Consider the following 24232-nt stretch of genomic DNA (forward strand, 5'->3'; position numbering starts at 1 on the left):
TGATTCTCATTTTTTTAGTATTTTCATTAAGTTAACTCTGAAGTTTATCCTTTAGGATCTGTTCAAAATTCTATCTATAACTATTTTTGCTGACATTTGTCTTTTGTTCAGATACAAGGATCTAGCTGTCACAGAATGGAGATGGTGATAAAGACAAAGAAGAAATAGAATATGAATATTTTTGACCATAAGCATTCAGTCAGAACACTGGCCATTGAAGCTAAAGTTTGCTCTTGTTTTGGTGAAGCTGTACTTCTTAGTTCATGTTAGGGTCACTTTATTTCACCGAGGTAATGTAGAAAGTGGGCAGAGCCTCATCAGGCCACTGAAGCAACCAATCAGAGAGTAGTTTGTGAAAAGTGAAATCTTTTGTTTAAACAAGTTGTATCTTTCTGTATCCATCAGTATCTCAGATGGTGGCTTTAAAGATAAGCCCCTGATGCAATGAGCTCTACAGAGAGCACCAGCTGTTACATTAAACTGTGTTCCATGCAAAAAAGAAAAAGCTATATGGGAGAGTTTCTGTCTTTGCTTTGTAACAAGGATCTTACCAACATTAGATTGGTACAGTGGCTCACTTTGAGCTACTTCTAAATCTTTATGGTCAGATATTAATATCATTTGACCATAAACAGTAAAAATGTAAGATTTAACAATTAGTATCTATTTGCATAGGTTATAAGTGCTCTGGTCTCAAAGATCCACGCTTCATCCTGATGTCGCATTTCTTTATTCCACTGTAGAACAAAGTTGTAGTACTGTCATGAAACCAGAGACCATAATGTGCAGACCTAAACAGAAGATCTGAGCTCACATCAGGTTTTACTTAATAAAAGCGTCTCCAGGGAGACATAAAAACAGTCCGTCATAGTTCTCCAGAGTTCAGACACACAGGTCCAGTGAGGGAGCTAGAGGTCGCTGGACGCTCCCTTCAGGCTGGAGCGCTGCTTCTTCTGGTCCTTCTGACCCATCACTCTGTACAGCTTCTTCTTAGCCTCCCTCTGCCTCTTCAGCTTAGCCTCCTCATCTTTCTCCTTTTGCTGGAGGAACTCTTTGTGTTTGGCGTGCTGCACCTTGTGGGCATTCTTCCTCTTGTAATTGTGGACTGTGCTCAGAGCATGGAGAAGTGCTGCCACCTAGAGGACCAGAAGAAACTGTCATCTTCTAACATGAGGACAAGACAATAAGCTGGCTACTGTTTGAAAAGAGATCACCAAGCTCTGATATCAGTGGAACCCACTCAGCTCTTATAGACAGACTGAAAACCCTGTTTTAAGAGGAATTTCATTAACCCACTTTCAGCAAAGGATGGGTCAAGTCAAAATTTGGGGTTTTGTCTTGACAGATTTGTCTTAATAAATACAATAATGTAGAACTGCTTAAATGAAGTTGAAGTAACAGATAAATTTGAGAAAATCCTTTTCAATCCAGTCCGGTTGTGCTCACCTTCCTCTCATGCGGCTCTCGGATCACGCTGGGCCTCTGGAGGTCCCTGGGGGTCTTTCCTTTGGGCTGCTGCTGTTTGGGTTTGCTCTTGAAGGGGAGGGCCTTCTGAAGCTCCTTGGGAATATGGAGCGGATTGAAGCGGCGCGGAGCTCGGACCACCGGCTAGACGGAACCACATAGATTCGCAACCAATCACATCAGGGAAATATTATATATACACATTAGATAACATTTGTAATAGTTTTATGTATGTACAAATTACATTTAAACACCTTAAGTGCTGCAATGTAAAATAAAGCAGAAAAAGAAGCAGATAAGAAAAAAAAATCTAACAGGAAATAAAAATCAGGAGTGACAGTTGTTTCTTTTCCACAATAAAGACATTTCTGCCTTTATTTCATAGAAGATCTCTGTATGAACACTGGATCTGTTTGTCATGTGAAGAGAGTCAACACAAACTGTTAAATTCAGATTATTGACGTATCGCAGGTGAATAATAAATGTCAGCACAATATTATTTTACAAAACCAAAGACATTAACAATAATGTATTCATACCCCTTGAACTTGAAAGAGTTCGACACAACTTTAAACCTACAAGACCTAAACCAGTTATACTTCCAGTCTGAACAAGGAGAGTACTGATCAGAGATGCAGCCAAGAGGCTCATGGTGATTCTGGACCAGATGCAGAGATAAACATCCAATCTGTCCACAGGAAAACTATTAGTCATCTTCACTAATGTGGTTTTATGGAAGAGTGGTAAGAAGAAAGTCGTTAAAAGAAAACCATAAAAATCCTGTTTGCAGTTTTCCAGAAGCCATGTTGGACACAGCAAACATGTGGAAGAAGGAGGTTTGGTCAGACCAGAACAAAATGAAACTTTCTGATCAAAGTGCAAAACATGGAGAACTAACACTGAACATCACTCTGAACACACTATCCCCACTGACAAATATGGTGGTGGCAGCATCATGCTCTGGGTTGCTTCTCTTCAGCAGGGACAGGGAGGATGGTGAGAGTTGATGGGAAGATGGATGGAGACGAATACAGGACAATGTTGGAAGAAAAAAAAACCTGTTTGAAAAAGACTTGAGACCGGAGAGGAGCTTCACATTCCAGCAGCATGGCCTCAGTACAAATCAGAGCCACATACAACCAAAAAATACAATCTAAACGGGGCGTGCCGTGGTGGCGTAGGGGTTAGCGCGACCCACATTTGGAGGCCTTGAGTCCTCGACGCAGCCGTCGCGGGTTCGACTCCCGGAGCCGACGACATTTGCCACATGTCTTCCCCCCTCTCCTTCCCCATTTCCTGTCAGCCTACTATCATATAAGGGACACTAGAGCCCACAAAAGACCCCCTGGAGGGGTTAAAAAAAACAAAAAACAATCTAAACAAATGTGCAAGTCCAGTGCTGGCAGGAGAAATGGCTCGTGTTCTTTACTAAAGAGAAATTCTTCAACTGATAAAATCTGATGTCACTCCATTGTTGCTTACATTTGGTGAAGAAGGAAGTTATGATCAGTGTATTCTTCAGTGGTTTTCATATTGTTTTCTTCAGTGGTTCTTGGTGCAGCGCCCCCACGGGTTGCTCTCTTCCACAGAAAACCTTGTGGAAGAGAACTGCACCAGCTTTGGTCCCCAATCAACCAGAGTCAAAAATTGTCAAAAATTAAATATTAATGTTTGTCCATTCAGAACTGACTGTGGATCAGCGCTAGAGCAGTTCTTTTGCAATCAGAAGGTTACAGGTTTGATTCCAGTTTCCTCCTGTCACATTTTAAAGGCACTTAACCCCAGGTTACCAAGCAACTTGCATACTGGTGTGTGTGGCTATAGCATAAAGCATGTGCATGACTGGAAAGACGTACTTCCCTAAAAATTCATCTTGCTGAATAATGGCCCAAGAGTTGGGTCAATGGAAAACCAGTGTCTTCAATCCAGGCCTTGAGGGCCTGTGTCCAGCAGCCTTGAGATGAGTCCCTGGTCCAACAACCCTGAATCTCCTCCTCAGTATTCAGTCAAGTCCTGCTAATGACTTTATATTACTCAGGTGTTTTGAAGCAGAGACACGGGCCCTCGAGACCTGGAGATGAGGAGCCCTGCGACAGACTAGGTTTGAGCGAATGAAATGTTCCGTCTCCTTGACAACCTGCTCAGAAGGCTCTCAGGAGGCTGTCAGGATGTGTGTTGTACCTTGTACAGAGAGTCGGGGTTGGGTTTGTTGCGGATGCCCAGGTCGTGTTTGAGCTGCCCCAGGGTCCTCATGCCTGACCAGCTGTCCTTCTGACCAGCAGGGAGCAGCAGAGAGGTGACAGGATTGTAGAGCTGAGGTACTGACACTGGGTACCAGGAGCGCAGGAACACAATGTCTGCACACACACACACACACACACCAAAACACACTGACTTTTCTATTCTGCAGCACTAATCTGGTGAATGCAGTGAATTCACTGCAGCTAAAGAAAACTCAGAGGAAACATTAGTAGAGCTTGTAGAAAGTGTGTGTAATCCTCAGAGCACAGTTAACTGACACATACTTGAGAAATGTTTGCACATCTCATCTGAAGAGGATCCCAGGCAGGATTCCTCAGAGTCTCTAAACCTAACAGTAGTGCTGAGCAGCTTTGCACCATAGAAACACTCACCACTCATGAGCAGTCGGTCCTCAAATGTGGCTCTGAAAGCTCCTGCAGGTGAAGACAGAGCCTTCTTGATCTGACCCCTGATCCCTGACACGGTTCGCACCGAGGCTCCTTCAAACTTGGCCACTTCCAGCACAGTGTTGAACATACCCTGAGCAACAGAGCAACGTTAGACCTGCTGCAAGGCAACGTTAGACCCGCTGCAAGGCAACGTCAGACCTGCTGCAAGGCAACGTCAGACCTGCTGCAAGGCAACGTCAGACCTGCTGCAAGGCAACGTTAGACCTGCTGCAAGGCAACGTCAGACCTGCTGCAAGGCAACGTCAGACCTGCTGCAAGGCAACGTTAGACCTGCTGCAAGGCAACGTCAGACCTGCTGCAAGGCAACATCAGACCTGCTGCAAGGCAACGTTAGACCTGCTCGTGAGCTGGTGTGTGTAAATACACAGAACATGTTCCCACCTTAACAAAGCAGGTGTTCTTAAAGATCTTGAATGGATATCCAATCAGCTTGAGCTTCTTCACTATAGTCACCGACTTGTCCAGATCCAGAATGACTCCAGTGGCCGCGATACGAAAACTGGCCTGCAGACAAAAAAAAACAAAAAACCTGGAGTATAAAAACTGCACAGCTAAAAAACTGATTTTAAAGAAAACAAGATGTTTTTCTTAAACCTGTAAAATAAAGATTCTCAGATATATTGAGAATCTAGAGCAGATTGTAGTTTATCAACATGGAGTCAGTCTTACCTTAGTTCCAGTCACCGACTGCACAGCCAGGAAACCAGAACCCTGGGGTGTGATGGGACCTTTGAAGAGACAAACCCAGAGACAAGAACTTTTAAAATCACAATATCTGTTGGGTTTTCTTAGAAACTTTGTAATCTACTTAGAGTAATTAATTGAGCATATTGCACTGTTTGATAACTAGGATCAGTTGGAATGTATTTATGATTGAATAGAAATGGCCTTTTTGTAAGTTCCTTGATGACATTTAATTTGAATACAAAAATAAAATTGAATTGAATAGTTAGAGCAGCGTTTTCTATTTTGTGACAGAGCGCCAAAGAGGACATTGATTTCAGTTGCCTGCTCTTAAAGGGACGGCTTTTTACGATTTCCATTCTTCTGCAGCCGCACATTGAAATCTGGCTGACGAGTGGAGCAGAGAGAGTATTGATATGGCACAGTTTGGGGCATTGTGGTGCTGCAAATAAACCAGAATGCTGTAACACTAAGAGGTGGGCAAGATATCATCCCACAAACACACCGGCTCACCTGGGAAATTTTAAAAAACTATCAATTTGCAGCGCAGACACAGAGTTGAGCGATGGGCAAGCTTGTTGAGATGTAAAAGCACATGCCACACATAGTTCACACAGATGTGTCATTGTCACTGCATGTTAAACATGCACCTCTAACAGCACGGCTATTTGTGGTTCACATTGAGTTTGCACAAGCAGAGGAAATGCTGTGGCTTTTAAATTTCATAACTACCTTGGTGAAGTATTAGCTGAAGTAACATGAGGGGTTAGTATAGTATAAATGCTGATACAGGTGAAGCAACAATGCCTTCCAAATCATCCAGCTTGAGTGGAAGATGGCACACGCCAGGTGAACTTCAGGGGTACAGTTGCCACAGCACACCAGGTGCTGATGGAGTGATCAGTGCCCCCAGCCCCCGACTTCTGTTCAATGCACCAATTATAAACCAGTCTTTCAGGAACAGCTCTGCTTTGCTGATGAAGTTTGCAGCGCAGTGGAGCACAGCAAAGACGCATACAGTCTGGGGTCACTGATGTATAAATATATATATTTAAAATAAAAACAAGCAACGCTTAGCCTGGCAGGGGGGTAAGTAAAGCCTGGTGCTTGCCAGGTTTGTAAGCCACTGGGGGAAATCCTGAACAGTCAGTGATTTTTCTCACTGGAGAAATTGCTCCATCTATAAATCAGCTTGAAGTGTGATGGCATGATGCAAGTTCTCTGTTCAGAATGTTGAATATTATTTAAACGATGATTAATTGCAATTGAATGTGTCATTATTATCATATAAAAGCTGTTAAAAACAGATAATTTTAGTTTCTTCCTATCCACTGAATCACCATTCAATCTGAATAAAGCCAGTTGTCATCAGTTTGAAACAGATTCAATGGTAAGTGGAACTTTCTTTTGCACAGAGCAGCAGCATCTCACCCCAGATGGAGGCTCCACAGTGCATGTGCTGCGGCGTGTACTTGAGCAGGCGGTGGCGCCCGTTGTGATCTTCCATGTGAAACAGAGGGATGGTCTGGAAGCGGCGCCAGCCCAAGGAGAAGATCAGAGGATCCTTCGTCTTCAGGATCCGCTCGTACCATCTGTGTTTCTTTAGTCGCATCTGGCACGCACACACACATACACACACACATAATTAGGAATGCTTTATTGTCCGTGTTGCAGAAAGCTGTCTTTTGTCTTCACTCAACAACACCATCCAACACACTTCAACCATGGACTCAGCGGTTTAAAAACACCTAAAGATAATACACACTGCTTCATCTGGGTAAAGGTGCATGTTGTCAGCTGACAGTGTGTGTACATACCTGGAGATATCCTAAGTTGCCTTCGCTGGAGCCCAGCCCACCCAGGATTATGGGATAACGGGCATCAAAGTTTGTCACAAACTCACAAGGCAAAGAGCCAATTTCCATCCGGATGTACATTCCAGGTCGGAAGCCTTCATACTGAACCCTGCTCTCATCATCCATGTCCCCAAACGTTGCTCTGTTCAGCTGGGAGCCAACAGAAAGACAGACAGCAACCAGTCAGTCAGGCTGGAAACAGCAACCAGTCAGTCAGGCTGGAAACAGCAACCAGTCAGTCAGGCTGGTTTTTGTACCTCCGCCTGCTTCTGCAGTTCCTCCTTCAGGTCGTCGAAGTATGTGGCATCTCCATCATCATACTCGGAGTTGAACCGTTCCTTCAGTCGGCGTTTCTTCTCCAAACGTTTGTTCTTCTGAACCTCTTCATCATCCATCTTCACCTGGGGCTCTTCATCCCCATCATCATCATCGTCCTGTGTATCCTGCAGATCACACGGTGCATTAGGACAACTATTGAGATGGTCAATCTGCACCAGTAGCCCCGAGCAGCTGGTCCCATCATGAGTGTTTCTAGTTGAAGATGGACAGCAGCCCCATGAACCTGTCACAGAGCTGACCTGACCTGACCTCTGGCTCTTCAGCAGTAAAAGCTGAAGAACCTCAGCATCTTTCCAAAGGATGAAACATAATAATAAATGAGATTATCACTGTACGTCACAACAACTCTCCTGAATAACAACTATATTAAACTATCTTTCCTGTCTTGTTTTGTTTTGGGTTCCATCATTGGTTCTGATAGTACATTACATCAGACATGTGTGAAGACATACAAGCCTCTGGAAGAAAACAAACTAAGTTCTTCAAACACAGACAGTCAGACTGGCGCTGCTGCATTCCATACCTGAGGCTGGCTCACATGGACTTCTCCCGTCTCCAGATCTTCAAAGTCCCCATACATCTCTTCTAAACAAAGCATACAGACCACTCATATCAGTTCATCTTCCATATTGTTGGAATAATATCAATAGTAATCACAGGACAGAAAGGAACACAATGGAGGAACTATGGAGAAAAACACCCAAAAACACTGTTGGGTGGGACTATCAGAGCAATAGAGGACTGGGATTGAGTTTTAGACTTCTGCTGAGGAAGATAAGATCGATAGATAAAATCAGCTTTACATGCAATTTTCAGCCAATCACCAATCTCCTGAAATTAAGGAAATTGATGCTGGTGCTGATGACCCCTTCCCCCTAATAAGAGCATGAGAGTATGATGTAGAGTAGAGTGAGCTTCTGTTGCTGAACTCTTCCTACCGTCTTGTTTCAGCAGCGTGGCTGCATCCTGGCCTTCCTCCCACTTCCCCGTGACGAAGCAGTCCCTGATGGAGTCCAACACCTGAAACACACAACATTCCACCTCAACATGGCTGAGTTCTGTAGGTCACTAGCTCAGCGGCCTCGGTGTGGAGAAGGCAGGTGGAAGTTGACCTCTTGGACATCCCAGTCGTGGCCGGTGTCGGCATGGAAACGGGAACAGTCCAGAGCGTTCGCTTGGAGCTTTTTGCTTTTCTGAGGTCGGCTCACTCTGAACAGCCCTCCCAGTTCCTCCTCCTCTTCCTCCGATTCTGTCACCTCAACAACTTCAAAACAAAGCCAGTGAGTTTGAGACATCCTTCAGAGAGCCACACTGTAGATGTTAGCAAACTTATCACAATATAAACATTTCATGTCAGTTGATATTCTTTGTTTTAAATATCCAAAATATTGCCAAACTGGTGGCGAGATCATTCCCGTTTTATCCACAATTTTCTCTCCACATTATTGTTTGTTTTTTTATTACGAGCTATGAAGCACAGCAGTGAACCCTGAAACTGCTGCTGTGCAAGTTACTCAACAGGTTGTTGCTAGGTAACACTTAGCTGCTTAGCTGGCTGTGAGAGGTGGAGCGGCTAAAGCTTTTCCTCTGCCTCCATCCCCCAGAATGCTGTGCAGATCTGGAGGACGGAGTAATTTCAGTGAAATTACTGAATATTAAATCGTATGCATCATCTGTTGACCACATGCTTATGGTGAAATATGTTGTTATTGATTTACTGCCGTGATCTAATAGATGTTCATAAATGAGTCACAAAGGCTCAATCATAGGCCTGTCACGATAGCAAATTTTGCTGAGCGATTAATTGTCTCAAAAATTATTGCGATAAACGATAATATTGTTTGAAGACCTTTTTACACTGATTTAATGGAAATGACATAATAATCCATGCGATTTCTTGCCAAAGATAGATACACTTTATTTTCAAAAGAATACTAAACACTGGAACTGATAAACAAAATAAACAAAACAACCAAAAACAAAATGGATTCTCAGTCTCCATTAACAAAAAATGTACTGGAAAAAAAACTAAACAACATAAAGCCAAAGTGGAAATAAATACTGCATTCAACCAAAAGAGTGCAGATTATGAAGTCTGTATATTATGTTGCCCTTCAGTAATAATTAGATTTAAATAGAGAAGATAGGCACATCGACTACCTGATGCAATAGTTCACACTACATAATTTTTTGCTCCTATTTTTCCCCTTACAACAATCTTAGAACGTTGGTCTTTCTAAGATTGTGTGGTGTGTTATGGTAGATCGTCGTTGCCGCTCTGATCCAAATCAGGGGTTTTCCCCGACTGGGAGCTTAACGCAGCCTGTTGAATGTGACAGGTAGCCAATCAGAAAGCGGGGATTCTCCTCGTGCTTTATGAGGGGAAATTACAGAGAGGAATCCCAAACAGCTGACACGGCGCAACCCGAAGTCCAGCGGACATTGGAGATGATATGTGGAAACAACATTAATGTTTATTCAACATGCAAAGAATATAGAAATGACAAGAGGAGGAGTTGGAGCGAAATTGCTACCGCAGTTGATAAACCCGGTAACTTTTCAGCTGTTCTTCGTTAACGTGACATAAATATAATGATTTTCATTCAGTCAGGACTTTACGCTGACACTAGCCACATGCATTGCAGGTAGATTGTAGTAAAGCATTGATTAATGCCTGGTTTTAAAATTAGTTAACTGGACTTGTAGCCATTATTTTGTGCCCATTGTTGGACACCACACGGCAGGAACGAACCCGATCGAACCGTTATACCTAGGATTTCTGTCGGCTAATGTGTGGTCTGTCAGGTTTTAAAAATGGGCCGACAATCGGCTGACAGCTCTAAGATCGTGTAGTGTGTGCTGGGCTTTACACTAAGGAAATGAGGAAGGGAGGAGTCAGTGGAGAGCACCGGAGTTGAGCCTTTTTTTTCATTCAGTGTCATTAACAGAAAGAGAAAAAGGCCGGAAGAGACGATAATGCCGACAATTAAAATGACTTCGATAGTTTTAATTTATTGTACATTAATTGATTTACCGTTTATCGCGACAGGCCTACTCAATCATAAATCAACTGATTTATTATCTGAAGAAATTAAACCAGACTGCGTACCTGAACCATAAACAAGTTTTCTCAAATTTGGGGCAGCCTCTTGTTGCCGTAGGAACGCCTCCGCTGCTTTCTGCTGCAGACCCTCCTTCCATCTGAGAGCCCCTGTGGGTGTGAACAGAGAGTTAAAGCATAAAGAGAAAACACAAAGTCCCTGCATGTCAGTGGCCGATCCTTCTGGTAGAACCGGGTCAATCAGGAGGATGCAGTGACGGAGGGGAGTCCCCTGGTGGCCTGGGCCCAGTATGAATGTGTGAGCAAATACAACAGTTCTGAATCTATGTGACTGAACATGGACTGTTGGGCTTCATGTCAGAGCCTTTCAGGTCTCCTTCAGAGACATAAACTAACAGCTTTGACTGGTATACAGCAGCAATTAAAATGGAAAAAAAAAAAAAAAAACTAAATAAATCAGTAAAAAGATTTCTCAGCTACTCGATATCTAAAGGCTCAAAGAGAAACATATTAATACAGTGAACATGTGGACGAACCTGAAGCAGATCTAAAGGACCCATGATAGTTACCCTCCTCCTGATCTTCCTCACTCTCTCTTTCAGAGTGCTGCTTGCCCAGCTCTTCCTCGCCATCATTAGTAAGCTCATCCTCTGATTCTTCATCCTCTTCCTCTTCAGAACTGTGGCCAGAGTCTCCAGATGTTCCTGCCTCCTCTTCCTCTTCACTCATCTCCAGCTCGTCTTCGCTGTCTGCGAACACCGGCAGCTCAGCACAGCTTCCTGTTCTTCCTCTCTCTGCCTCCAGCTTCTGCTTCTTCTGGGGTGGAGCGCCACCTGTTGCCGTCTCTTCACATTCAACATCACCTTCATCATCAGCCTGGTCACTGCCTTCGCTATCATCTTCCTCACTGACATCCTCCTCCTCCTGGGTGAAAATCACCTTCCTTCGCTCTCTGTTGGTGGTGGGATCCCAGACACTTTGTTCTTCAAGTATCTCCTTCTCTCTAACACACACACAGTTGATTAGTATCATTATTATGATATGTATCTGTGTGTGTGTGTATGTGTGAGAGAGAGTTTACATGAAGCAGACAGATGCATCAGTACACCATGTGAGAACAGACCTGGTGTGTTGGCTGATGTGCGACGGGTCCAGAGTGGCTGAGCCAGTGAACAGAGACACCTTACTGGCAGCCATCTTGGTGTCCAGAGTAGAATGTGCGTCAATGAGAGACTGGACCAGCTCCGTGGTGGGGCGCGCCTCCTCCTGTCAGCCAGCAGGTGGGACAGTGAGCAGAGGCCAGGTGGTCATAATGAAATGCTCAGACCTTTCATGAAGAAGCATGTACCTGCAGCTGGTTGACGTGACTGGCGGGCAGGTCGATGTAGACGGCGTCCTTGTCATAAACCAGCCCCCCCACCCCTCCCATGGGGGCATACAGCAGGCGCTCCTTCTCATTCAGAGCTCTCTTCTTCTGAGCATCAGGAAGTGGACACGGGTCGGACAGGAAGCCCACGTCTCCCACCTGGAAGTCTCCTACACCTGTCGTCAGACACCACATTACAGCAGCAGGTTGGCTTTGCAATGCAAAGCCTTGACTTAGATTGAACTATGTGTGCTAGGCTACATTCACACAGCAGGCAAGCATGACCTTTACCTGACCTTCGCGCCCATCAGAACGATCTGTGATCTGAGCCACTTCCATATGTGGAACAAAATCGGATTCTTATCTGATAATTCTCAAAGCGTCTGCGATCTGAACATCCATGTCACATTTTATCAGTCTTTTGCATCATTGATATGAAACATGCATCATAATTGAATCAGAAGTGAATCTCAAAGTGCCAAGAGGGTGAATGTGTGAAGGTTTTCAGGCCTGAACACATCACAGCTCTGCTGAGTGTACCTGGGATGTGGACCTGGCTTTTGTTTTTCAGATGTGCCCCTCTCAGGTAGCCGTACAGAGACACCGTCCGGTCACATTTAGGATCCGTCCTGACCTGCTCTGGGTCCGTTAAATCCTCCATACTGAAAAAAACCCCCAGAGAATTATGAAGAACTGAAATATAAAAACCAGCATTAAGAAGACTAATTACTAGTGCCTTCAGGTGATGTTAGTGTTATTAAAGCAAAACACAAATTGCTGACAGCCCTGCTGTTCATTTGACTTTCCTAATAAACGTCAAGATAAAGTACCAGAGATCCCATCTCAGTAGAGATCATATGCATATGGTTCAATCTGAACTGTTTACAGTGACATCACAAGTTCCTGGCTGCTGGGGCCCCATCATGTGGAACATCAAGTGATCTTGTTCCGTTTGTTTTTGTCCCTTTTTTCTCTAAATTGGTAGCAATTCTGCAGAAAATATTTTCTGATGTTTTTGATGATGCAACATGATATTAAACAGATTGTAAATTTAAAACTGAATAACATTTAGAAATCTAAAACAAACTTCCAGAAAACGGGAAAACAGCTTGAAACACTGAGTTCTTTTAAATCAAGACTAAAAACCCTGTTTAGAGTTACTTTTGATTAATAATAAATCAAACATGGACCAACATATTCGATGTATATTGCTGATTTTGATGATGGCACTTGACAAAATGTAATGTTTGTTACTGGTTTCTCAGTTGGTCACTGCATGTTGTTTTTAGGACTTTTTAATCTGTTTTATGATATTTGAACTGCTTTGTGGCTGAAATGTGATACACAAATAAACTAGATGAGGGGTTCGCAAGTCCAGTCCTCCAGAGCTACCATCCTGCAACTTTTAGATGCATCTCTTTTCAAACACACCTGGTTCAAATAAACTGCTCATTACCAGCCTACTGCAGAGCTGAATGTTTGCTGGTGAGGAAATTCAGATATTTTGAAGCATCTAAAAATTGCAGGATGGTAGCTCTTGAGGACTGGACTTGGGGACCCCTGAACTAGATTGTTTAAAATTCTGGTTTGCAATAATGTATTTAGCCACTTAGATGAGCTTACAGTGTCACAAACTGGTAATTATGGAAATGTTATAAGAATTTTGATTCATGTAAACAAGAAGCTCTTCATAATGTTTACCAAGCCCAAAACTAAAAGTAGTGTTGGTTCCATGAGGGCAACAACAGAAAACAATGATTTTAAAATATGATTAAATTCAGTCGTTGTGTGCAGCACAGAGATAAAGTTGCACTACTTAACAAGTGTCCTGATGTAGATGGTTCAATGGTTCAAATGGTTCAAATTGATTCTTAATAGTTTTCAGAAGTATACAAGCCATACAGGCTACTGTCAAAAAGAAGGAATGGATTTTCAAATGCTTTTTTTTAATCATCAATCGCAATGAACACCACAAAATATCATAGTTAACCATATCATCCATACCCAAGCTCTGACAATGATCCAATAGAATCATTAACTATGCGACTAACAGCTTTTTCCACAAGTTGTGAAATCTGTCCAACTTCCATCCCCTCTGCAGATGCGCGCGCGCACACACACACACACAGCTGCACTAAGCAAAGACTGGTTGAGACTTTAGCAACAAACATTTATATACTTTAGAATTTTATTTATCACTGAGGGTACCATTGCAATTTTGTTATGTTTTAGAAACATAACTACAAATAAGAAATAGGAAGATAAAGACTGAGTTTCTGCACACACTCACACTTCAACTGCACCTCAAAAGCAGTCAATTTGTGTTATTTTAATAATAGTAATATTAAGAATGTCAATAAAGTTGGCCAAGTAAAAACTCCCAGGCTGCACTTTGTGAAAGAGGAATTTCCACAGCTCCCACTCACCGGTCAACCAGCAGATAGGGGTGAGACGTCTGCCACACCAGAGGACGAAACTTCATGACTGAGATGAAGCGGCCCAGGTTCTTCACCTCCTGGGTCTGGTACTCCCCGTAGACCATCCCAGACAGGTAGAACAGCTTGGCCCCCTGCAGGAGCCAAACCCAGCTTACATCACTGCCCTGAGCTCCACTATCTGGACAGAGAAGCCATCCAGCCGGAAACATCTGGTGGTGTACATACCTGGTAGACTTCGGTCCAGAAGCGGTGCTTCAGGGTTTTCTTCGTCTTCCTGAGTGACTTGTTGTTCTTGAATGAATCCAAGTGAGTCAGGACACCCATTATACGAGGGAAACCATGAACCTGACAAATGTTGAGGAACTCAAAGGTCTCCATCTCAAAGCCGAAGCTAGCATCAATTAGCATCAACACCTGCAGACAGAAAGAAGCTGCCTCACTCACTCTGTTTTTTAACATGTTCAACTGTTCCAGACCAACAACAATGTAATAATGTAGAAACAACTGAAACCAAATATTTACATTAGGGTCACTGACCAGATAAAGCATATTGTATGAATTACAGATGAATGACTGTGCTTTCATTCCGTGAACACAAAAAGTATAAATGATCAATATTTCTCACAGAAAACTTTAAATGCAGAGAATGTTTTCATCTGCACTAACCGAGTCAAACAACAGCGCCATCTTGTGATGTAATCAGAGTAGGTCAAACCATAAACAACTGAGGCTGGATACATGAAAATGGAGGAAGTTGTGAGGATTTCAGGGAAGATTTGAGCAACTTATCTGAAGCTTTAGAGGAAGAAGTTAGATGTAGTGTGAAGAAGAGGGAGCTGGTTCTATTGAAGGGACAATGGCTATATTTATTTGAGCCAGATAGTTCAGGAAGCAACGGTGACTCCAAGGTTTCTCGGGAGGAAGAATCCAATGACGAGCAAATGAGAGTGGAACCTTCTGGTATCAAGAAATTGGACCCAAAAGGACGAACTGGACTGCTGGAAGTCCACAACTCTGATATCTGGGCTGGTTTTTCTGGATTTTTTCACACATTAAAGTTTTTTTAGGTGTCGCCTTTAAATTCAACAATAAGAGGGTCTATGATTACTTTAATGTGTTAATTTTGATTAATTAATTACATACTCACTTTTTTCCCACCCCAACGTACAAAGGTTCAGCCCAGCACCTTTGTATTCACACATTTCTGGTATGCCCATAAACGTGGCACACAAACAACGTCCTTAAACAAAAGTGATGTTAATTTCTGCTTCTAAACCGATCTGATTGGATGCAGGAGAACTTGCTGTGTTCAAGTTGTACTAAAAGGAGTTAGTACATCAGCAAAGCTAATCAAGTCTAAAATATAATCTCCATGCTGCAGCAGAACAAATGTCCAACACTAATGTCAGCATTCACATTTCTGAAGAAGCTTTTGATTAAAGTGCTATTATTTAACTAAAAGTGTTAAATGCGTCCCACCACTAGAACTAGAAGCATTCAGTCACATTATCTGAGCTTTCCCAAAACATTTAAAAGGCACGTTAAGTTTAGTGTATGTAACCTTCTGACTCTGAATAAATGAATTCCTACATCTATTCAATATCGTGGCATTTAGCAAACCCAAATCATTTAGTTGATCTGAATTGATCTAAAAGGTTTTGACTGATTTAACGTAACACAAAGAGAACAAAGTTTGTGTCTCTTAATATCTGGTTCCAGCTTCATGTACTGGATCCGTCTGGGTTCCATCCCCTCTGTAATTGTGAAATCCCTTTATACCAGCTCACTTGCCCAGTGTTATTACATCCATTAGCTCTGAATAGAACACTCACCAGGTCTGCCACCTTAGCCAGATCGATCATCGTGTTGATGTCGTTGTTACACTCCATGAACGTCAGCCGACGCTTCTTACCTAGAGAACACACAAAGTCCATGTTTATTTTATGCAATAACTATTCCTACCATAAACTGATCACATGACAGCGGGTCATCCAGCTAAGAGATTAAACAAACATCTTTATTTTTTTAATTACATGATTTAAAATATGTCCTGATACGTAAAACCTGAAGATGATCAAATGTTTTACTACATGATGTCGTGTGGCTCTTGTCAAAGTTAAAGCTGAAACCTACCGGACACAATAGTCACAGGTCCACATATATCTCCAAGCTTCTGTCTGGTGAAATTCTTGATCAGGCAGCGGATCAGGGTACTCTTTCCCACCTTTGGGGGTCCAACCACCACAATCACAACTGGCGGAGGTTCCAGTGGGGTTCGGTCCACTACAGGGATGTGGTGCTTTTTAGCTTTGATGTCTTGGGCCCTGGAGAGAAACAAACCTTTAGCAAACTATTATTGGAAAACACCAACTCTGTAGTGGAAAAGAACCTGTGGAAGGTCTTGGCCATGCGGACAGCAGACTGAACCGAAAACGCTTTGGGGTTACGTTTGCGCTCATCTTCTTCAATCGATCCCTCCTGTTTCTTGGCTTTCTTCTTCTCTGCCTTTGGTCCGCTGTGTTTCTGCTGGTGCTTCTTCTGTTTCTTTACCTTCGCATCCATCTTGCTCTCTGCGCTGCACAAAGGGAAAATGGCTCACGAAAAGGCATTAAATAAAGTATTATTCAAACTGTTTCACAGCAGTTGCAGTTGGGGTGAGAATCAGTGAAAACAATCTCAAAGTGTAAAAGTTACAGATGAGTGAATGGTAATAATCCTACCAGCATATTTAGCTGCCAGTGTTTTAATGCCTTTGGTCAAACTCCTCAGTGCACCAGAACATAAAACTCTTTCAACCTGATGGGCAGCTTAAACTGAGATGGATGAAAAACCATGGTCAGAATATTCCGCCTGCCAGAAAAGTTTACACCACAAAGCTCCAGTTTGGGAGGAATAGGAAAAGCTACTTAAGGGGAAATGCACCACAACCCAAACCCCAAAATAACACCAAAAGCATGATGGTGGCAGCATCATGCTCTGGAGCTACATTCATTCAGCTGGAGTTATAGTTTTGTCAAGGTGTATATAGATCTGTCACAACAATAAATCAATTAATCGCATGATAAATTACATTTTCCACTTGCATGATTTATCGATTTTCTCTATCAAAATCTGGATGACATAAATCTTCAGTCTTTAGCAACTTTGGTCTCAACTAGCCCTTTTTTATGACAATTTTGTTTACAGTGACTTCATAATTAATTTATTTCATTTTATTTGTTGTTTTGTTCATTTATTTTGGATATTTAAAAATTACCATTGTATTACTTGTGGTCTCAAAACCAGAATGAAATTGTTTATTGTGATAACTTCTGGGTCAATTTATCGTCCAGCAAAATATGTTATTGAGACAGGTCTGGGTGGATAAAATTATGAACACGACTAGTCAGTTTTGACTCTAAACCTTTACATGTCTGCTACCGCCCTAGAGATGAACGGGGATGTTTCAGCATCACGGTGAGCCGAAAAAGCATCCAACTCAACAAAGCATTACTTCCTGAGAGGAAAGGAGTTGAACTAGCCAAACCAGAGTCCTGATCTAAATGTTTATGTGGATCCTCCTGAAGAGGCCCGCGGACAGGAGGACCCCAGAGGGAGGGAAGATCTGGAATCCTGACTAACTCCCGGTAAGGACTAAATCCTGAAGACTATGAGTGTACCGGTCTTGTGCGCTATTCGGTTCCCCTGCGAAAATCTGTTCCCCCTGTGTCGGGAGCGCGCATTACAGCCGGAGAGGCGGATCTGACCATTTTCACGGCGCTTCTGATCGATTTCTCGGTAAAAACAACTCAGTTAATCATGTCAAGCTTGTAACATTTAGTTTAATCGGCAGCTATTGTTTACAAAATTGTAAAAATAATTAAATAAACGAGGTCTTTTTACGCTGTTTTGTGTTATTTTAAACGCCAAGAGAATCGGTCTTTTTCTAACTTTTGTCACTTACGCCTGACAGAAATAAAAGTCAGTCAACACTTAGTGTGTATTTATAATTTTTCATTGCTGATATAAGACGATTGCTGAAAGCATGGCATAATTATTAAGACTTCCTGAAAAGACGAAAGCGTGGACTTTCTGGTAAATCCCGTTCTAATGTAAAATATGACAGATTACTGTAGTAAGGGCATTTCTAGTATACTGCAGGCTATCACACATAACAATTTTTGAGAATTTGGCAACAGTTGCCCTTTATTCCCAAACGTTATGGGGGGAGGAGAGTAGAGAATGAATATTTCAGCTGCCTGAAATAACCTGTTCCCCTCCATAACATGGGAACAAATTAATTCACCAACAAGGCCTTAACTCTGTTTATTCCTCTTATCATCAACAATAAATCCTGTGAATTTGGTAACATTTGCTCTTTATTTGACAAAGTTATGAGGGGGGAACCATATATTTCAGCTGCCTGAAATAACCTGTTCCCCTCCATAACATGGGAACAAATTAATTCACCAACAAGGCCTTAACTCTGTTTATTCCTCTTATCATCAACAATAAATCCTGTGAATTTGGTAACATTTGCTCTTTATTTGACAAAGTTATGAGGGGGGAACCATATATTTCTAATCCTTAACAGTGGTGAGGATAACATTAATATTCTTATTTTGAGTGTTTATGACAATTGTTATCATGATTACTATTATTTGTATGTTTGGCTAAAACATCTGTACTTAGCAAAACGTAATACATTAACATGGACTCTGAAAACATTTATTTAAGGAAATTGTTTGTCTACAAATTAATAAGTACAATCATTTCATCTTCTATATTTTTTTCATAAATGACTGTGTTGGTGCTTAGCACATCCTGTGTAATAGTTTTATACACACACAAACACACATATATACGGTCACGATTGTACATGTATAATCGTGTGTGTGTGTTTTTATACTTTTGTTGTTAACAGAGGACCTAAAAGACTTGTGTCACTTCTGTGGAGAGATGGAAAGTGACACGGATGTGAACTGGGTAGGAAAGTTTTTAGAATTATTCAAAGACTTAGTGTTAGTAAACTAAATGAAGAGGACAAGTTTTATCTAATCTTATCTTGCGTAAACAAGCTATGATATGATCCTCCAACAGTTGGAATATAAAGGAATCTAAAATGATTGATTATATATTGTAATTGTAAAGACATATTTTTCTAAAAAAAACCTGATATTTTTGGTTTCTTTCCTAGATCCAGTGTGACGTGTGTCTGAGGTGGTTCCATCATGCATGTGTGGGAAGCCCACCAACTGAAAAAACATATCACTGCTTTGCGTGTTTGCCTTAGTTGCCTTTGTTCCTGAGATTGCTGTGGTGTGCTTGTTTATGTATGTTGTTTAAAGGTTAATAAATTACATTTTGAAAACTGTTTGATATTTATACTTACAAGACTTTGATATAAGGCAGCTATGGAAAAAAGTTTAAATCCCAAGGCCCCTCATAACTTTGTCAAATAAAGAGCAAATGTTACCAAATTCACAGGATTTATTGTTGATGATAAGAGGAATAAACAGAGTTAAGGCCTTGTTGGTGAATTAATTTGTTCCCATGTTATGGAGGGGAACAGATTATTTCAGGCAGCTGAAATATATGGTTCCCCCCTCATAACTTTGTCAAATAAAGAGCAAATGTTACCAAATTCACAGGATTTATTGTTGATGATAAGAGGAATAAACAGAGTTAAGGCCTTGTTGGTGAATTAATTTGTTCCCATGTTATGGAGGGGAACAGGTTATTTCAGGCAGCTGAAATATTCATTCTCTACTCTCCTCCCCCCATAACGTTTGGGAATAAAGGGCAACTGTTGCCAAATTCTCAAAAATTGTTATGTGTGATAGCCTGCAGTATACTAGAAATGCCCTTACTACAGTAATCTGTCATATTTTACATTAGAACGGGATTTACCAGAAAGTCCACGCTTTCGTCTTTTCAGGAAGTCTTAATAATTATGCCATGCTTTCAGCAATCGTCTTATATCAGCAATGAAAAATTATAAATACACACTAAGTGTTGACTGACTTTTATTTCTGTCAGGCGTAAGTGACAAAAGTTAGAAAAAGACCGATTCTCTTGGCGTTTAAAATAACACAAAACAGCGTAAAAAGACCTCGTTTATTTAATTATTTTTACAATTTTGTAAACAATAGCTGCCGATTAAACTAAATGTTACAAGCTTGACATGATTAACTGAGTTGTTTTTACCGAGAAATCGATCAGAAGCGCCGTGAAAATGGTCAGATCCGCCTCTCCGGCTGTAATGCGCGCTCCCGACACAGGGGGAACAGATTTTCGCAGGGGAACCGAATAGCGCACAAGACCTGTACTTTATTCTGAGAAAAGAATTGTTGGTCAAATAAAAAAAATCTTAGAATGTGACCCTTGATTTTGCTTCTACATCAGGCTCTACTTACATTCCAAATAAAGCTGGAATGTAAAATTGTAAAAGTAGGAGAAAATGTCTAATGAATCCATCAAGCTAATAATTGAATATTTTATCGGGTTTTAGTTTAATCCAGAAACACTTCAAACTACAGACATGAGCAAGAAACATCAGACAACTTCTGAGCTCACCTGAGGACAACAGGTAGTAAAGAAGATGGAACTCAGCTGGTCGCTGTGCCTTTCCGGGTACAACCCGAACAGGTTTCTGGTTTAGTTCTACCTCAGGCTATTAAAAGAGCTAAGTGCTTTTAAAAACTGTTTTCAACCCACGGAACGTGAATATGCAGCCAGCCTAAAAGCTGGCTGCCTTTTTCTAAAAGCCGCCATGTTTGGTCTGTAGAACAGCCCACTGAGTGGAACAGACTGCGGGACACACAGAGTTAGAAACACAACCTAAAACAGTCCGCATGAAAACATAACTGTTACCTGAAAACTAAACCGTCCGCAGAATTCCTCCTGGTAAACTCCTGGTTTGGTCTCACACGTGCAGAGGAAACGATGAATGGGAAGTTTGTCACCGTGCAACAATTCTCCAATCCGACTGAGAACAAATATTCGAAGGTTCCGCACAAGGGGGGGGTTCTTCTTCTTCTTTTCCTTTTTTATGGCGGTTGGCAAGCAACTTTTAGATGTGCATTACCGCCATCTACTGGAATGGAATGTGGATCGGGACGCTAACTATATATACCCCCTCAAAACAAAACAAAACAAAACAAACAAAACAATAAAATAAATAAATAAATAAATAAATAAATAAATAAATAAATAAATAAATAAAATAATAAATAAAATAATAAATAAAATAATAATAATAATAATAATAATAATAATAATAATAATAAAATAACAACACTTAAATCTTTTCTATCAATTTTGTTTTCTTAAGGTAATTAATTAAATAACTTATATCTTTAGAATTAGAAATTTTTCCCAAAATATCTTGTAAATTTAACTGTAATTTATTTTTTTGTAACCGGCTAACTAATTTCCTTCTCTCAACAGAATATTTGGTACAGAACAACAAAACATGTTTTACTGTCTCTTCTTGACCACAAAAATCACAACTTCCAGTTCGATGTTTTCCTATTTTAAATAAATTACTGTTTAACCTTGTATGTCCAAAACGCAACCTAGATATAACTGTTTCCTCTTTTCTATTTCGTCCCGTTCTCCTCATTGCACCAACTTTTCTTTGAATACTGTACATCCATCTACCAGTTCTATCTTCCTCCCACTGTCTCTGCCATCTTTCCTTAACCTTTTGTTTAATAATAGATTTGATTTCTTCTCTATTAAATGGAACTAATATATCAATATCACTATATTTTGAAGCTTGTTTTGCATATTTATCTCATTCCCTCTTATTCCTATATGTGATGGTATCCATGTAAATATAACTAATAACCCCATTGCTTGAATTCTATATGTTATTAACTGAATTTCTAATAAAAGATCCGGTCTACTATTAGCATGATTATTTTTTAATGAATATAATGAAGAACTTGAATCAGAGCATACTATGCTTCTTAATGGACGGACTTCCTCAATCCATCCTAAAGCTAAAATAATTCCCATCATCTCTCCAGTATAAACTGATACTCCATCAGTAATTCTTTTACATTTTTTAACTTTGAATTCTGGAACAATGAAAGATACCCCATTACTGCTATTTGAGTTTTTAGACGCATCTGTAAAAACTTGGACATATCCATAATACTTACTATCTAAATATGATTGAACCAAATATGGATCTAAAATGTTTTCTTTTTTCCTTTTCTCCAACAAAGTTAAATCAACAACATTATTATGAAATAGAGACGGATAAACTGGTGAAAGAGGAACTGTTTGACTAATGTTTATATCAGATAAACCAAAATCTTTTATAACATTTTCTATCTCCCATCCAAAAGAATTTAATTTCTTCTTTTCTTTTTCCCAACTAGATTTTAAAATATCTTGACATGGATGATTTCCATCATGGCCCTTTAAATTACACCAATAATTGGACTTTAACTGTAATCTTCTGAGATTAGGTGGCATCTCTCCCATTTCTATTAGCAAAGCTGACGTTGGAGTTGTTCTAACTGCTCCTGTACATAATCTCAAGGCTTGATACTGAATACTATCTAATTTTTTTAATAGTGTTTCTGATGCTGACCCAAATACAATACTTCCATAATCAAATACAGACCTTATTAACCCAGTATATATTGATTTCAAAGCCTTCCTCTGAGCACCCCATTCACTTCCCACCAAACACCTCATTACATTTAAAACTCTCTTACATTTATTCACTACTTTTTGAATATGATTTTTCCAAGTAAGTTTTTCATCCAACCATAAACCCAAAAACTTAAATTCCCTTACCCTTTCTAATTCATGATTATATATTTGCAGTTTTAAATTTTCAGATGCTTTCTTCCTTGTAAAAAATAAAGTCTTTGTTTTGTCTATAGAAATTTTAAATCCCCATTTAAATGACCAGTCTTCTATAATACTAATTGCTTCTTGTATCTTTTTAACAATAAACTTTAAATTTTTCCCCTTCTTCCATATTGCTCCATCATCAGCAAATAAAGAAAACCCCATTCCACTTTCCAAATTGTCAAACATATCATTAATCATAATAGAAAAAAACAAGGGACTCACTATACTTCCCTGAGGTGTACCATTCTCAACAAAAAACTTTTCTGACAATTGTTGTCCTATTCTTACTTGTATTGATCTATCTTGTAAAAAATCCTTTATCCAATAAAACATTGATCCATTAATTCCCATTTTTTTCAATTTAATTAAAAATCCATCTTTCCACATCATATCATAAGCTTTCTCTATATCAAAGAAAACAGCCACTACACTCTCCTTGTTAACTTGCCCTTTTCTGATTTCATGTTCTAAACATAATAAAGGATCCATAGTGCTTCTCCCTTTTCTAAATCCACTTTGACATTTTGATAAATATCCCCTCTTTTCAACAAAGTAGCTCAATCTTTCATTTACCATTCTCTCCATTATTTTACAAATATGAGAAGTTAAAGCAATGGGTCTGTAACTTGCTGGATTTGACTGATCTTTACCTGGCTTTAAGATTGGAACTATGATTGCTTCTTTCCATGCCAGAGGTAAAATACCCACTTCCCATATCTTATTATAGAATTCCAATAAAACCTTCTTAGATGAATTGCTAAGCTTATTAACCATAATATAAGAAATATTATCTTTTCCTGGAGATGAATTTTTTGATTTTCCTAAGGCATTGTTTAATTCAAATAAAGAAAAGGGACTATTCAATAAATCATTATTTCTTACATTTTCTTCTAATAAATTTACATTTTCATTAATTGTACAATTTCTTCTGCGGTTTTCTTCTGCGCTTAAATTATTACAACTATGAACTTCAACAAATTTTTTAACTAACATATTTGCTTTCTCCTCCTCAGTCACAGCAATATCATTTCCATCTTTCAGAACTGGATATCCATATTCCCTTCTAATTCCATTCATTCTCTTTATCATTCCCCAGACTTTTGAAATCTTTGTTTCCCTACCTACAGAATCACAAAAATTACTCCAATAAACCTTTTTTGCATTTTTCACCATTCTTTTAACCAGAGCTTGTGACCTTTTATATTCAATAAAATTCTGAAAATTCTGATTTCTCTTTAACAATCTAAAAGCTTTATTTCGATATTTAATTGCACCATCACATTCCTTCGTCCACCATGGAACAATTTTCTTCTTATATTTTCCTTTTTTCCTTTGGATTGTTTCTCGAGCAGCCCCTAAAATGGCCTCACAAATAGAAGAATTTACCATATCAACATCCAAATCTATATTAACTTTTTGCATCTCTTCATCCGCACAAGGGGTTATGGACTGTTTCACCC

The 24232-nt window shown here is 40.2% G+C and overlaps 1 protein-coding gene and 1 long non-coding RNA gene across 2 annotated transcripts; one reads left to right on the plus strand and one right to left on the minus strand.

Annotated features, from left to right (window-relative positions):
- Positions 1-711: 711 nt before the first annotated feature.
- bms1 (BMS1 ribosome biogenesis factor) lies at positions 712-20907 on the minus strand. Its single transcript, XM_028027118.1, has 23 exons — positions 20772-20907; positions 16309-16489; positions 16053-16243; positions 15752-15831; positions 14145-14333; positions 13908-14050; positions 12022-12143; positions 11464-11657; positions 11239-11381; positions 10685-11118; positions 10164-10265; positions 8167-8318; positions 7993-8074; positions 7578-7639; positions 6973-7158; positions 6677-6865; positions 6291-6471; positions 4845-4903; positions 4557-4679; positions 4098-4245; positions 3646-3821; positions 1447-1608; positions 712-1136 (listed from the first exon to the last, which is right to left on the minus strand). Exons 2-23 carry the CDS (start codon positions 16479-16481, stop codon positions 909-911), a joined length of 3519 nt encoding a protein of 1172 aa, XP_027882919.1. The 5' UTR covers positions 16482-16489; positions 20772-20907; the 3' UTR covers positions 712-908.
- On the plus strand, positions 18605-19156 carry LOC114150615 (uncharacterized). The gene is made up of 2 exons (XR_003596791.1): positions 18605-18884; positions 19096-19156. It is a non-coding gene; the product is annotated as an uncharacterized LOC114150615 (long non-coding RNA).
- Positions 20908-24232: the final 3325 nt, after the last annotated feature.

This window comes from Xiphophorus couchianus, chromosome 9, assembly GCF_001444195.1.
Source record: "Xiphophorus couchianus chromosome 9, X_couchianus-1.0, whole genome shotgun sequence".
NCBI classification, from domain to species: domain Eukaryota; kingdom Metazoa; phylum Chordata; class Actinopteri; order Cyprinodontiformes; family Poeciliidae; genus Xiphophorus; species Xiphophorus couchianus.